The sequence below is a fragment of the Eubalaena glacialis genome, chromosome 5 (assembly GCF_028564815.1).
Source record: "Eubalaena glacialis isolate mEubGla1 chromosome 5, mEubGla1.1.hap2.+ XY, whole genome shotgun sequence".
NCBI lineage: Eukaryota > Metazoa > Chordata > Mammalia > Artiodactyla > Balaenidae > Eubalaena > Eubalaena glacialis.
The window spans coordinates 14,447,129-14,462,168 of record NC_083720.1 but is presented as its reverse complement, the minus strand read 5'-3'; the positions used below and the strand labels follow the sequence as shown (position 1 = coordinate 14,462,168).

Genomic DNA, 15,040 nt, shown 5'->3' with positions numbered 1-15,040 from the left:
CCTGGATTAAAAATTTCGTATTATACACGTTAGGTCTCCTTACCATTTTCAAAAAATGCAATGCAATCCCAATTAAAATATTCAGTTTAGAGCTAAGGTCCATAAAAGGATCCTAAAATTATTTTGGGAAGAACTCAAATATATATTTGGGAAGTACAGTCAGATCAGGAATACTTGAAAAGGAAGAGTGGTAAGTAAAAACTAGCTCAGTCATATATCAATGGGTATTGTAAGGCACAGCATGATCAGCACAGCCTGACACTGGTTTAGAAATAAAAGATATGCTAATGAGACCTGATAAATGATTGAAAATAATTTGTAAAATTATTTTCCAAAAAATAATTTTCAAAAAAAATTTATGGAAACTTACTTCATGATAAAGTAGTATTTTAAGTCATTTGCAAAGAAAATGTGGATTATGTAATAAATGATGTTAAACAACTGGTTAGTATTTGTGTTTTTTAAAAAGGTTGATATATTTAGCTTCTAAAAATACAGTTTTTTGTTTCTGGTTTTAATGAAAATATGTGATGCTTTACTGCTAATTTAATTTTGACTATTGGCCTGATAAAGCTTTTTTTATTTAAAAAAAATAACTATTTGAGGTGAAAAAAAACTTAGGTGTTGAATATTAGGAAATGCCTTTGCTACATATGTAAATATCACATTTCTCCTTATTTAATGTGTTGACATGACTCATTTCATCAATAGGTTACCTGAAAATGAGCCATTCTAACATATATAATGTCAACCCTTATTTGATTGCGGTAAATTATAATTTGTTTGTAAATTGTTTTTATATTTATCTTTATATTGTTGAATTCTTGTAACAAATTTTTTTTTTGTTATTGTATGTCACTGTACAAATAAGATTTACTTATAGTTTTCCCAAGTAGACTCAAGTAGAGAACATAGAAAGAAATGAAATGTGTGTAGGAGCCTTTAGAAAGCAGAATGGGGCAAAAGGATACATAGTAGGCACTAAAAAAAAGTTACCACTGAATAGAACTTTTTAACAGAAAAACATCTCTGATAGACCTAGATACCACGTCCTTGTGTATGCATCTTTGTTTTGCTTTTTTTAGATTGAAGAGCAGTCAGACTGTAAGATCCTAGATGGACACTTTGTTTCCCCCATGGCCCACTATGTGCCTGATATCATGCCAATTGAATCTGTTATTGCAAGGTAAGTATTTTTATTCAGAAAGTTAAAGTAGTAGGTTGTTTACATTCATTTATACAATTACAATAATATCAATGCCATATTATTTCAAATTACTTATTATTAATTGCAATAATTATTTAGCATTTTTCCATTAAATGTGGGGTGGGACGGAGTAAAAATACAGAGCTTTAGTATACATTTGAACTTAAGTTGTTATCAGCTTAATCTTCAAAATTTCAAGAAGCAGGACAGTGCTGGGAATGCTAAATGAAGCAGAGTTGTTAATGTTGGTAGTTTTGATTATGAGACTGAAAATTAAGAGTTAGTTTTCATGAGCACAAAACAGATACAATCATTAAACCATCCTAAATTTTCTTGTCTGTGTTCTATTCAACAATTTATTGACAATAGATAAGTAGTGATATTTTCCCTTGCCCAGGCAAAGTAAGCTCAGAATTCAGGTTTATGTTGCCTGAGAACACAGCCGCCTAAGGTCAAACCTTGAGCTGACAGAGTGCAGTGTTCTACTGTGATAATAATTCCAAAATGTCAACTGCTAAGGAAATTGAAAAGAGAAGTAAATCAGTTTGGGAAGATAAAAAAGTTCTGAAGATGGATGGCGGTAGTGATTGCATAACAATGTAAGTGTACTTAATGTCACTGAACTGTACACTTAAAAATGGTAAAAATGGTAAATTTTATATTATATATATTTTACTACAATGATAAAAAAATAAGTCATATAGGAAAAAACATTAAATGAGAGGACCAAGATACTACGATAAGAAGACGACAAATAGAGAAGACTATGTTTTTTCTGGTGTGGTTTGCTTTTACCTCCAAACATAAAAGTTTTAATAAATCAGATCCTGTTATATACTCCAAGTTGAAAAAAGATAACATGAACTATGTTATTGATATCAACAGCTTGTACAGCCAAGCATTATTCCTGTAAGGAGAAAAAGTGGAGCTATCTAAAGAATTGTTTTTCTAGGACTTAATCATATATATTGATGTCTTTAAAAATAAGAAAATTTCATTATGCATATATAAAGTTGTGGTATTGAATAAGGTAAAAATGATTGCAATAAATTCTGTGCTTATATTGTAATTGAATTTTTAATACCGTAACACCAAGCAAATTTACAGTATCTTTGTTGCCAGTTGGGCAAACATTAGTTTAATCAGTCAATTACAGTTTTGGTTTTTTTTTTCTACCAAAACATATGTTTATTTTTATTACATTCCCATAACCATTATAACAGAACTTTAATGCAGTTTAATAAATAAATAAATGATAATGAAAATTCATCAGTGCCTGAAAACTCAGATTTTTTTAAACTACTAAATGATCATGATATTTTAAATACACAATTCTACATTGCTAATATCTATTGAAATAGAATTTATAGATGAATAATCATGCCATAAATCACCTGTACTTTCATCCAACAGGACATGGAAAACAGCAAGTCAATTACAGTTTGAATGTCAAAATTCTGAATGACCTTTTCTCCCAAATAATTTAATTATGAAACTTTTAAGAATTCAAAGTTTGTATTAAAAGGCTTTCATTTTCACTGATATGTTTTATTTTAAATAGGTTCCAATTTATTGTGCCTAAAGAATGGAACAGCAAATATAGACCCGTATGCATTCATCTTGCTGGAACAGGAGATCATGTAAGACTTTATTATAACATCTTAATCCCTAACTTGTTAAGTTACTCTCCTTAACAGATGTGGTTATTATATTTTTTAATTTAATTTAATTTTAATTTTATATTACAGTTGATTTACAATATTGTGTTAGTTTCAGGTGTACAGCAAAGTGATTCAGTTATACATGTACGTGTATCCATTCTTTTTTAGATTCTTTTCCCATATAGGTCATTACAGAATATTGAGTAGAGTTCCCGATGCTATACAGCAGGTCCTTGTTGTTTATCTATTTTATATATAGTAGTGTGCATATGTTAATCCCACACTCCTAATTTATTTATTATATTCTTTAAGTACGTCATCTTTTCTTTCCTCAGCATTACTGGAGACGACGAACACTAATGGCTCGTCCTATGATTAAAGAAGCCCGAATGGCTTCTTTGCTGTTAGAAAACCCTTATTATATCCTTTTGTGATACCTAGAAATCTTTTCTCTTATTTATTTATTTATAGATTTAGTCATCAAAAGGAATGATAGTAACCAGCTTTTCTAAACCAGTTAAATTTAGTCAGTTCAGAAAATGCTTAGGAATTAAGGAGCAAGAATGAAAAGAAGTGAAAAATTGTTTCACGCCTTTTTAAAAGGCAATTTAAGGATTTTGCTTCTGTTGTATAATGAAGATAAAGTGTTCTTCTGTTTCTTTTGAGATTTATACTGGATTTTAATATTAATAAGTCAAGTGTTTGACTTATTAAGGAAACCCTCATGTTTTAAATACATTTACATTTAAGTATCAGTTGAGGTTTAGAACAGTTCTTAACTTAATTTTCAAGATTATGTCAGACTATTCCCAGAAGAAGAAATGAAACTGACGCACAGATATAAAGAAATGTTCAGCGTTGCTGGTAATCAGAGAAATGTAAAGTTAAAGGAACAGTTACAAAAGATTTAAAAAATAAAACACAGTAGTCATAAGGCTATTGTGAAATGGGCACTCTTATTACTGATGACTGTGAAAATCAGTTCAACCCTTTGGGAAAGCATTTTTACTATATGCATCAGGAACCTTTAAAAATCTCACATCCCTTGACATTTTGATTCTGGGAAGTTTATTCTAAGGATAAAATATTAAGAAAAGAGAAAATGATAGAAAAGAGGAAAGATATTTAATAGCCTATAACTTATAATAGTAAAACAATAGAAATAGCTTAAATGTCTAACAATAGAAAAATAGTTAAGTAAATTGTGGGTCATAGCATTGGAATGTTGTACAGTTGGTTGTGTTATGTTTATTACTTTACCACTTACTACCTGTATGACCTTGAACCTGTTAGTTAACCTTTTAGTACCTCAACTTCTCCTTGGTAAATGGGAATAATCTCTTAGGTTATTCAGGGTATTAGAATAGTTAATACTGGTAAATAATAAGGATTCAGTAAATTTTAACAGTTAGTTATTATTAAAAAAGTTTACAGTAATGAATGAAAAGTATTTATAATGCAAAAAGAGGATATAAAACTCTATGGTATGGCATAGGTATGCAAAAAACCTAAAATAGAAAATCCATTATTTTCTATTTAGAAACTGTGCCTAAGGGAAAATTTTGGAAAGAAATACAACAAAATATTAGTATGGTTGTCTGTAGATAAAATAGTTTTTCTTCTAACATGATTTTCTGAATTTTCTAGATTTTTTTATAAGTGAAAAAAGAAACCAATAAACTTCATTTTAAAATTAAGTTGGGGATTATACAACCCTGTTGAATTACTAAAAATATTGAATTGTACACTTTAGATGGGTGAATTGTATGGTATGTGATTATGTCTCAATGAAGCTTTTTAAAAAAAGGAAAATAATTAAGTTGAAAAACCTGAGAACTCCTAAACAGCCTATTTGGAAAATAGTTATTTCAGCATTAAATTGTCTTCAAGTTTAACTATTTTGCTTAAGTTAATGTGTTTTGAGACACAGAGTGTGTTTAATTATTTAAAAACTTTCTCTTTGACCCACATTCTTAAATGGCTGCAGGAAACCCAAGGACCAAATGTAAGTATGTGTTATCTTCATTTTCCAGTCTTTATACTGAATTTTCAGCCATCTTAAAATTTTTGGTAGCCTAAACACTTTTTCTGAAAAACAGAATTCTGGCCCCCTTGCACTCTTGTGGTACCTGGATCTTTGCACATAATTATTCTACATGGGCGTATAATAAATAACCATTGACAAAATGAATTTTTGTACACTTTGGCAAGGTTTCATATAGGAGCTAATTATGTGAGTATGTCTTTATATGAATTAAATTAAAAAAAATAGATTATAGGGACTTCCCTGGCAGTTCAGTGGTTAAGACTTCACCTTCCAATGCAGGGGGTGTGGGTTCGATCCCTGGTCGAGGAGCTAAGATCCCACATGCCTCGCAGCCAAAAAAAAAAACAAAGCAAAACAAAACATGAAACAGAAGCAAATATTGTAACAAATTCAATAAAGACTTAAAAAAAATAGATTGTAACTTGGTCACTTTAGTAATAAAATCATATTTTTTATAATTATATAAGAATAGTTCTGGATTCTAAAAATATATATTTAAGTGCTTCTTATAAAGAAATGTACTTATGTAAAATCAGTTTCTAAAACAGAAAGTTTCAGTTGAATTGGTGTGTATTTAAATTAATCAAAACATGTATTATAAAAATTTTCTAACATTATATTCATAAATTATGTATTTTGTGAAAATAAGCAACATTTAAGATTTCAGCAATACATGAGCCTAGTATTAGTTTGAATTCTTTTACATTGTTATTTATTTTATTTTTTGTTGTTGTTGCCTTGTTTCTTTTTTTAAGATTTTAATTTTATTTGAGTATAGTTGATTTACAACGTTGTGTTAGTTTCTGCTGTACAGCAAAGTGAGTCAGTTACACAAATACATCTATCGACTATTTTTTAGATTCTCTTCTCACATAGGTTATCACAGAATATTGAGTAGAGTTCCCTCTGCTATACAGTAAGTCCTTGTTGGTTATCTATCTTTTTTTTCTTAATTTAAATTTATTTATTTTTTTATTTTTGGCTGCGTTGGGTCTTCGTTGCTGCACGCGGGCTTCCTCTAGTTGTGGCAAGCTGGGGCTGCTCTTCGTTGCAGTGCACGGGCTTCTTATTACGGTGGCTTCTCTTGTTGCAGAGCACGGGCTCTAGGCTCGCGGGCTCTAGAGTGCAGACTCAGTAGTTGTGGCACACGGGCCTAGTTGCTCCGTGGCATGTGGGATCTTCGCAGACCAGGGCTCAAACCCGTGTCCCCTGCGTTGGCAGGCGGATTCTTAACCTCTGCGCCACCAGGGAAGCCCTGGCAGGCGGATTCTTACCCACTGCACCACCAGGGAAGTCCCGGTTATCTATCTTATATATAGTGGTGTGTGTATGTTCATCCCAAGCTCCTGATTTATCCCTCCCCCGCCACATTTCCCCTTTGGTAACTGTAAGTGTGTTTTTGATATCTGTAAGTCTGTTTCTGTTTTGTAAATAAGTTTATTTGTATCTTTTTTTAAATTAGATTCCACATATGATTGATATCATATGATATTTGTCTTTCTCAGTCTGACTTACTTCACTTAGTATGATAATCTTGAGGTCCATCCATGTTGCTGCAAATGGCATTATTTCATTTTTATGGCTGAGTAATATTCCATTGTGTGTGTATATATATATATATATATATATATATATATATATATATATATATATACACCACATCTTCTTTATCCACTCCTCTGTTGATGGACATTTACGTTGCTTCCATGTCTTAGCTATTGTAAATAGTGCTGCAGTGAACATTGGGGTGCATGTATCCTTTCAGATTATGGTTTTCTCTGGATATGCCCAGGAGTGGGATTGCTGGATCATATGGTAGTTCTATTTTAAGTTTTTTAAGGAACTACCATACTGTTCTCCATAGTGGTTGTACCAATTTACATTCCCACCAACAGTATAGGTGGGTTCCCTTTTCTCCACACCCTCTCCAGCATTTATTGTTTGTAGACTTTTTGCTGATGGCCATTCTGACTGGTGCTAGGTGATACCTCATTGCAGATTTGATTTGCATTTTTCTAATAATTAGTGATGTTGAGCATCTTTTCATGTGCTTTTTGGCCATCTGTATGTCTTCTTTGGAGGAATGTCAATTTAGATCTTTTGCCCATTTTTTGATTGGGTTGTTTGTTTGTTTTTGTGACACAGAGCTGTAAGAGCTGTTTGTGTATTCTGGAGATTAACCCCTTGTCAGTTGCTTTCTTTGCAAATATTATTTCCCATTCTGTGGGTTGTCTTTTTGTTTTGTTTATGGTTTCCTTTGCTGTGGAAAAGCTTTTGAGTTTAATTAGGTCCCATTTGTTTATTTTTGTTTTTATTTCCATTACTCTAGGAGATGGATAGAAAAAGATATTGCTGCGATTTATGTCAGAGTGTTCTGCCTATGTTTTCCTCCAAGAATTTTATAGTACCTGGTCTTACATTTAGGTCTTTAATCCATTTTGAGTTGATTTTTGTGTATGGTGTTAGAGAATGTTCTAATTTCATTCTTTTACATGTAGCTGTCCAGTTTTTCCAGCACCACTTATTGAAGAGACTGTCTTTTCTACATTGTATATTCTTGCCTCCCCTGTCATAGATTAAATGACCATAGGTGCATGAGTTTATTTCTGGGCTTTCTATCCTATTCCATTGATCTATATTTCTGTTTTTGTGCCAGTACCATACTGTTTTGATTACTGTAGCTTTGTAGTATAGCTACAGTATACTACAGGAATCAGCTGGAGTCTGCTTCCTCCAGCTCCATTTTTCTTTCTCAAGATTGCTTTAGCTATTCGGGGGTCTTTTGTGTTTCCATATAAATTAAAAAGTTTTTGCTCTAGTTCTGTGAAAAATGCCTAGTATTAGGTGAATTATTTTACACTGCTTTAAAAAAAAATGCTTTATGTTCTATTGTAATTATTTTTTTCTTAGAAGAGACAACTATAAATTTGTTTTTCCTTATATCAATAGTGGTAATTTAATGAAAAATTGACAGTATAGAAATATTATTTTCTCATACATAACAGTTTTAAGTTATATCAAGTAAATAAGACATTCTTTTCTGGACTTCAAAATAGTTTGGTAGTTGAAACTCAATGAAAATTACATGTTGTAGAGCAGATACAGCTTTTTTTTTTTTTTTTTTTTTTTATTTTTGGCTGCGTTGGGTCTTCCTTGCTGTGCACAGGATTTCTCTAGTTGCAGCGAGCGGAGGCTACTCTTTGTTGTGGTGTGTGGGCTTCTCATTGCGGTGGCTTCCCTTGTTGTGGAGCACAGGCTCTAGGCACACAGGCTTCAGTAGTTGTGGCTCGTGGGCTCAGTAGTTGTGGCTCGCGGGCTCTAGAGCACAGGCTCAGTAGTTGTGGCGCACGGGCTTAGTTGCTCCGCGTATTGTGGGATCTTCCTGGACCAGGGCTCGAACCCATGTCCCCTGCATTGGCAGGCGGATTCTTAACCACTGTACCACCAGAGAAGTCCCTAGATACAGCTTTTCTAAAAAATAAGTTTAAGGTGATTAATATGCAGAACAATGTTAGCAGCATTCCAATTCCATCCATTTATTCCATTGTTTTACTTAGCTATCTGGTCCTTTAAAGGAAAAACATGTATTCTGGCTGCCTGTTGTAAATTTGTATATATTATAATGTAAATACATAAAATAAATAATTTTCTCTTTTGTTTTGTGAGGCTAGAAGGTCCAGCTTAAAAAACGTGTCTGATCTTTTTGTGATGGGAGGAGCTCTTGTTTTAGAATCTGCAGCTCTCTTGCACTGGCTAGAGAGGGAGGGTTATGGACCTCTAGGAATGACCGGAATATCCATGGGAGGACACGTAAGCATTTTCATTTTAACTGATATTTAATTGTGGTTGTGGTTATGTTTATAAAATCTAGGGAATCAAGCAAGGTAATGGATTTATGGCACATCCTCCTCTGTGGGCCTCTCATAGTGTACGCATGCCAGAGAAAGTTGCAGCCCCGAACCATTGCCCAGTCTCCTTACCTGTGGGCTGTGAGCACTGAAAGGGGTTGTACAGTGTGGGAGGTGGGGGGAAGATCTAGGGAATCTATTTATTTAAAAATTCACTTTAGGTATAGAATTAATTTTAGTTTTGGTGAAAGCAGAAACAGATTCTAAACTTTCATTCCAATTATGAAGTAATGATATTTTTTGTACGATTTATGTAGACACTGATTATACTACTTACTCCACAGCTATATCTCCGGTGTTAGATTTAATATTTTATTAAAAGTTGATTATAAACTTAACTTCAAGTGTCAACTATAAATGCCTTATTTTGCTGTTAAATTGGTGAAAATAGCTAATTTGGAAAACACTTTTCGCTTATCTCTTCTCTCCATCAACCTGTTTTACCTTTGCTTTCTAGAGTGTACTAAAACGGCCTCCTAATTGGTTTCTCTGTCTAGTCTTTTCACTCCTTAACCTTTTTCTTAAGGCTTTTTCTCCACACTGTTAACTAGAGTGGTCTTCCTAAATCTGATCTCTGCTCCCTCCTGCTTAAAACCTTCCACAGGTTTTGCTATTGAACTGGGCACTAGCTATGCCAGGTGCTGGCATCCATCTAGTGCCCCCTCATTCCCTTTCACCTGGCCGAATAAGAGCTTGTCCTTCCGCTTCCAGATTAGAGCTTACTTCCTGTGAGAAACTCTTCTGGATTCCCAGCCTTATCCCAGACTATACTTCGTTTCTCAATACCACGTACTTATTTCATTTTACTGTGATTACTTGTCTAGCAGTCTGTTTTCTCTATAAAGCAGTTGATTCATTGAGGGCCAGGAACATGCTCTGGTTCATTTTCTGGACATATTAGTCATACAGTACATTAAAATATATATATTGTGTAAGTCATTTGAATTATAAAAGTAAGTGTAAAAACTTACTCAAATTCGAAACAACTACCAAAGAGTGAAACTGATAAAATTAGCTTCAAAAACTCAAATTCAAAACAACTAAAGACAATGAAACTGAAGAGTGGGAAAAGATTTCTTTTCCTAACTAGTAGTGTTTCCATTGTTATGACCTAGGTCGGGGTGTTATAACTGTCAGCTGGACTACTACCTATTAACTGGTTTCCCTACCTCAAATCTCACCCTCTCTAATCAATGTTATAAAATACTGTTTAGCTTCATTGAATCACTTGACAATAACACTCCTTTGCTCAGGTCTCTTTATTAATTTCCCATTATCTACAGAACAAAGGGACCTCTAATCTGATCCCAATCGATCTTTCTAGCCCTACCTATCTCCCCTACCCCATTGGCCACATGTGCCCTATTGACCAGCGTAACTGAAGTATATTGGCTGTTTCCCTACCAGACCCTGTGTTTCTCACCATCTTGCCTTTGATTATACTGTCTCCTTTATATGGAAGACAAGACCCCATCTTTCATTTCCCCTAAAAGACTCAACCATTTCATGAAGCCTTCTCTGATTCCTCTAGCCAAAAATAACGTTTCCCTTCTCTAAACATATTACATCATTTTATATCAGTTATATAATCTGCTTTGTAGTTCACCAAGTTCTTGACATCTTTCAGTCAACCCCGAAAGCCTGAGATTTTATGGTTGAGATTTTGCTCTATCTGAGCAGGTCACTTAGATAATGAGTGTGCTCAGCCTACTGCCCAGCATCTACATCCCAGCATGTTTGCTCTCTATTTATCAGTAGAAAGTAGCTTTCTGTGATGGGTCTTAAGGTACTTAAAATTTCCTAATACCTTTTATTGCTTTTTTAGGGGGCAGTTATATGTCACTGTTGAGTTTTATGGTTTGGGGAATTTGGAGAGTTTGCTAGACATTCTCATGAGTGTTTAAGAGACTTTGTGTTCATGTCTTATCTCACCAACTACTATACAAAGTACTTCTTAATATTAAATATTTTTCATTTTAGTGAATGTAAACTTTAAACTGAATCTCTCTGTTATCATGTTACAGATGGCTTCCTTAGCAGTATCCAACTGGCCTAAGCCCATGCCATTGATTCCATGTCTGTCTTGGTCCACAGCATCTGGGGTCTTCACTACGGTAATTTAATCGCAATTAATATTTAGATAATTATATATAATTAAAGGTAATTGTTTCCAGGGTTCCAAAATCACCCCCAGGCTTGGTGATTCACTGGAAGGAATTGCAGGACTCAGTATATACTCGTACTCACAATTAAAACTTATTGCAGCAAAAGGATACACTACAAAATCAATCAAGGGAAAAGGCACACAGGGCAAAGTCCAGAGGAAACCAGGCATAAACTTCCAGTGGAGTCTCTCAGGATGTGTTTAATTCCCTCAGCAATGAGTTATGACAATATGTGCAAAGTGTTGTCCATCAGTGAAGCTCATTTGAGCCTAGGAGTCCAGGGTTTATATCAGGGGTCAGTCGCTTCGGCACCCTCTGCCTAGCATGTACTAAATTCCAGAAGGAAATCAGGTGTTCAGTAGAAACTACATTGTTTGTATAAGCAGTTTAGGCACAGTGACCCACTTTATCATTTTGGAAGTTTTATATCAGGGTAAAGAACTGTTTACTAGTCAAGTTACCAGACTCTAGTCAAGGGCCAACCTCACAAGCAGGCTTGTTTAAAGATAGGAAATCTCAAGTCTGCTTTGTTAATTTTTTTCTGCACAGTAATAATAATAAAACTATTGGACAACATGTTTTATACGTGTGATTTGATCTTAATTTAGTTTGTTATTTCAGGGCGTGCTAAGTAAATCGATTAATTGGAGGGAGCTAGAAAAGCAGTATTATACACAGACAGTTTATGAAGAAGAAATTATTCACATGCTTGAATATTGTGGAGTAAGTATTTTTAACTTCTGCAGAACATTGTGGGGGAAATGTTGATCATGTTGAATGATTCAGATTTTTAAAAAGAATTGCAGTTTTGTTTTGTTTTTTTAACATATATAACTTTTTTTTTTGTGACCGCTCCACGTGACTTGTGAGATTTTAGTTCCCCAACCAGGGATTGAACCCAGCCCTCAGCAATGAGAGCGCGGAGTCCTAACCACTGGACTGCCAGGGAATTCCCTGAATTGCAGATTTTTAAAAAGCAATACTATTTTTTACTTAATAGAATTCTTCGTTTTAAAATAAAATACAGAAAATCATGCAAAGCAAGTGCATAGCTTACTACATTTATTAAATGGCTAACACATTTGAATAGAACTTGACCACCCAGCTCAGAACTTAGCACCCAACCCAGAAACCACTTTCATGTGTCCTAATCAGAAGACCTTTCTCCCCCCTACTCTTTAGTTATCATTATCCTGATTTTTATAGTGATTACTTCCTTCTGTCAAATATGCATCCCTAGACGCTTCAGTTCTTTTATTTTATGGGTCTTTTAAGTGTCTTTTAATCTATAAGTTCTCTTTCATCCTTTTCTTTTCCTTATAATTTATCTATTGAAGAACTTGGGCTATTTACCTGTAGAGTTTCTCACAGTCTAGATTTTTGTTTGCATTCTCATGGTACACTTTAGCATATTCCTCCATGCTCTCTATTGCCTGCAAATTGGCAACTAGGTCTAGAGGCTTGATTAAACTCAGTTTATCATTCTTTGGTAAGAGTATAGGAAGCAGATAATGTCTGGCTGCTCTTTTTTGCGGTGTAAGCAGCCATTGATGCTTAATGCCTATGTCTATTATGTTGAGTGTTGCAAAATGCTGATACTCTAATTCTATCCTCTTTTTTCATTTATTAATTGGAATACTTTGATTTAAAAAAAAGCCACTTCCCTTATCAATTATTTGGTTACCTCATAGTTCATTTCATATACCTTAATTTACCAATTATCAGGGAAATGAGTTGGTTCTCTATTATTCTCCTAAGGTGACCAATTCTTTTCAGAAATGTTTTTTTCTTTTCATGAATTTTAAAATTTTGCGCATTCAGTTTAAAAGTTACTGAGAACCTCAGGAAACCTCAGGGAAAAAAAAGGAATCTTTCTACTATCGACGAGGACTTTTTATTTGTAATTACATCAAAATAAAACTCACTCTTGTAGGGGACTTATCTGGCAGTCCAGCGGTTAGGACTCTGCGCTTCCACTGCAGGGGCATGGGTTTGACCACTGGTCGGGAAGAAGATCCCGCGTGCCGTGCAGCTTGGTTGGGGAAGGTGGGGATGGGAAGGGGGGGGGAGGGAGGGGAAGGGAGGGGGGAGGGGAAGGGAGGCGGGGGGAGGGAGGAAGGGAGGCAGCGGGGAAGGGAGGCAGGGGGGAGGCGGGAAGGGAGGGGGGAAGGCAGGGGGGAAGGGAGGTGGGGGGAAGGGAAGCAGGGGGAGGGGGGCGAACCCTTGTAAAATAGGTCTATTTTGCGCAGCCTCAAAGGGCAGTTAATTACTTGCCTAAGAACTTTATTACAAAGTAGCTCTCCCTGTTAGCTAGTTCCTGTGTCCCACTATACATATAATCAGAAAGATACTTATATTTGAGAGCTTATGAGAAAACCTAACATGCATTTTTTAAGGGAGGTTCATACATTTTGGCTGTCTGAAATGACAGTGTATTCTTCTCCAGCCCTTTTTCTCAGTGACTCTTGGTGATTGTATACAAGAGTCCTTTTGTCTTAGTTAGAACTAGTTCACAGTTGTGAATATTCAAGAAATATCAAGCCAGCTTTTTTTTTTATTTTAAAAACTGTGCTTTCCCAATCAAAAGAAGTTAAATTTGTTGATGTACTGCTCTGAATAATTCTAGGATGCTTTGATCTTCCATTTCCCGATGTTACTAACCTTCCTTTCCTTCCTTTTTATATTTCTGTTATCTGGATAGCTTTAATGATTTGTTCTGCTAACCAGGTTGTTGTGGTTTGTTTGTTTTCCCTTGCCTTCAACCCATTTTTCGTTCTTTTATTTTTTAAATAGGTTGTATGGTCATATAGTTCAAGCATCAAAAAGCATAAAAAGATATATAGTGAAACGATTCCTACCCTTGTTCCCAGTTTGCCTAGGTCCTATCTCTGTCAACAAATAACCCACTATATTATTTAGTATTTCAAGGAATTTTTCAAACCGAAAGAAATCTCAACTTTTCTCTCTTCCCTTTTCTTATGGACAATACACAAATGTTTCCTTTTTCTTTTTCACTGCTGCATAACAGCCTATTATATGGACGGATGTACCATGATTTATTAACCAGTATCCTGTTGATGGGCATTTACGTTGCTTCTCATCCTTCACTATTAACAAACAGTTCTGCAATGAGTAACATTGTACATACATCAGTTCACAAGTGCAAATTCCTAGAAATGTTGTTGCGAGTAGAAGGGTATAAGCAGTTGTAATCTTAGATTTTGTCTAATTCTAGTTGTGTGAATTTACACTACCAGCAGGAACATGTATGTCTGTTTCCCCATAAGTTCACAAATTCAGTGTGTTATCAGACTTACATGGTTTTTTGGTCAACCAGACAGGGAAATTTGGTATAGTTTTTATTTAATTTACTTAAGTAGGGACTTCCCTGGCGGTGTCGTCCAGTAGTTAGGACTCCACGCTTCTACTTCAGGGGGCATGGGTTCAATCCCTGGTCACGGAACTAAGATCCTGCATCCCTCAGCAAAAAAAAATTTACTTAAGGATAAGTGAAATTGAACATGTTTATAAGTTTTTTGTTTTTAATTTATTTATTTATTTATTTTTGGCTGCGTTGGATCTTCGTTGCTGCGTGCGGCCTTTCTCTAGTTGCGGCGAGCGGGGGCTACTCTTTGCTGTGGTGCGCGGGCTTCTCATTGTGGTGGCTTCTCTTTTGGGGAGCTTGGGCTCTAGGCGCACGGGCTTCAGTAGGTGTAGCACACAGGCTCAGTAGTTGTGGCTCTCGGGCTCTAGAGCACAGGCTCAGTAGTTGTGGCGCACGGGCTTAGTTGCTCTGTGGCATGTGGAGTCTTCCCGGACCAGGGCTCGAACCCGTGTCCCCTGCATTGGCAGGTGGATTCTTAACCACTGCGCCACCAGGGATGTCCAACCTTGATAATTTTTAATTTTTCTTAGTTCAGCCTGAGAAAGAGATTTGGGGTGGCTGGTGTATTACTGCCAGGATGCACTCGTAAAAATTTTAGAAGTTCTAAGGTTAAAGCAAATCATGGATTTCAAAACTTTGGCAATAAAAAACATGACACAGGTGGGAA

General features: G+C 35.1%; 1 protein-coding gene and 1 non-coding gene across 5 annotated transcripts in view; both read left to right on the top strand.

Annotated features, from left to right (window-relative positions):
• ABHD18 (abhydrolase domain containing 18) overlaps positions 1–15,040 on the top strand; it is a 39,342-nt gene that overhangs the window by 19,757 nt on the left and 4,545 nt on the right. For 2 of the 4 annotated variants that reach the window (XM_061191991.1, XM_061191992.1), the window contains exons 4-9: positions 1,086–1,186; positions 2,769–2,847; positions 3,204–3,290; positions 4,848–4,873; positions 8,587–8,725; positions 10,848–10,937. In XM_061191991.1, coding sequence (XP_061047974.1) covers positions 1,086–1,186; positions 2,769–2,847; positions 3,204–3,290; positions 4,848–4,873; positions 8,587–8,725; positions 10,848–10,937 — 522 coding nt within the window. Of the gene's footprint in view, positions 1–1,085; positions 1,187–2,768; positions 2,848–3,203; positions 3,291–4,847; positions 4,874–8,581; positions 8,726–10,847; positions 10,938–11,609; positions 11,712–15,040 lie in introns of those variants that run through there. The other 2 variants (XM_061191990.1, XM_061191993.1) reach the window with 2 other exon arrangements.
• Positions 8,795–8,931, top strand: LOC133092816 (small nucleolar RNA SNORA42/SNORA80 family). The gene has a single exon (XR_009701171.1). It is a non-coding gene; the product is annotated as a small nucleolar RNA SNORA42/SNORA80 family (small nucleolar RNA).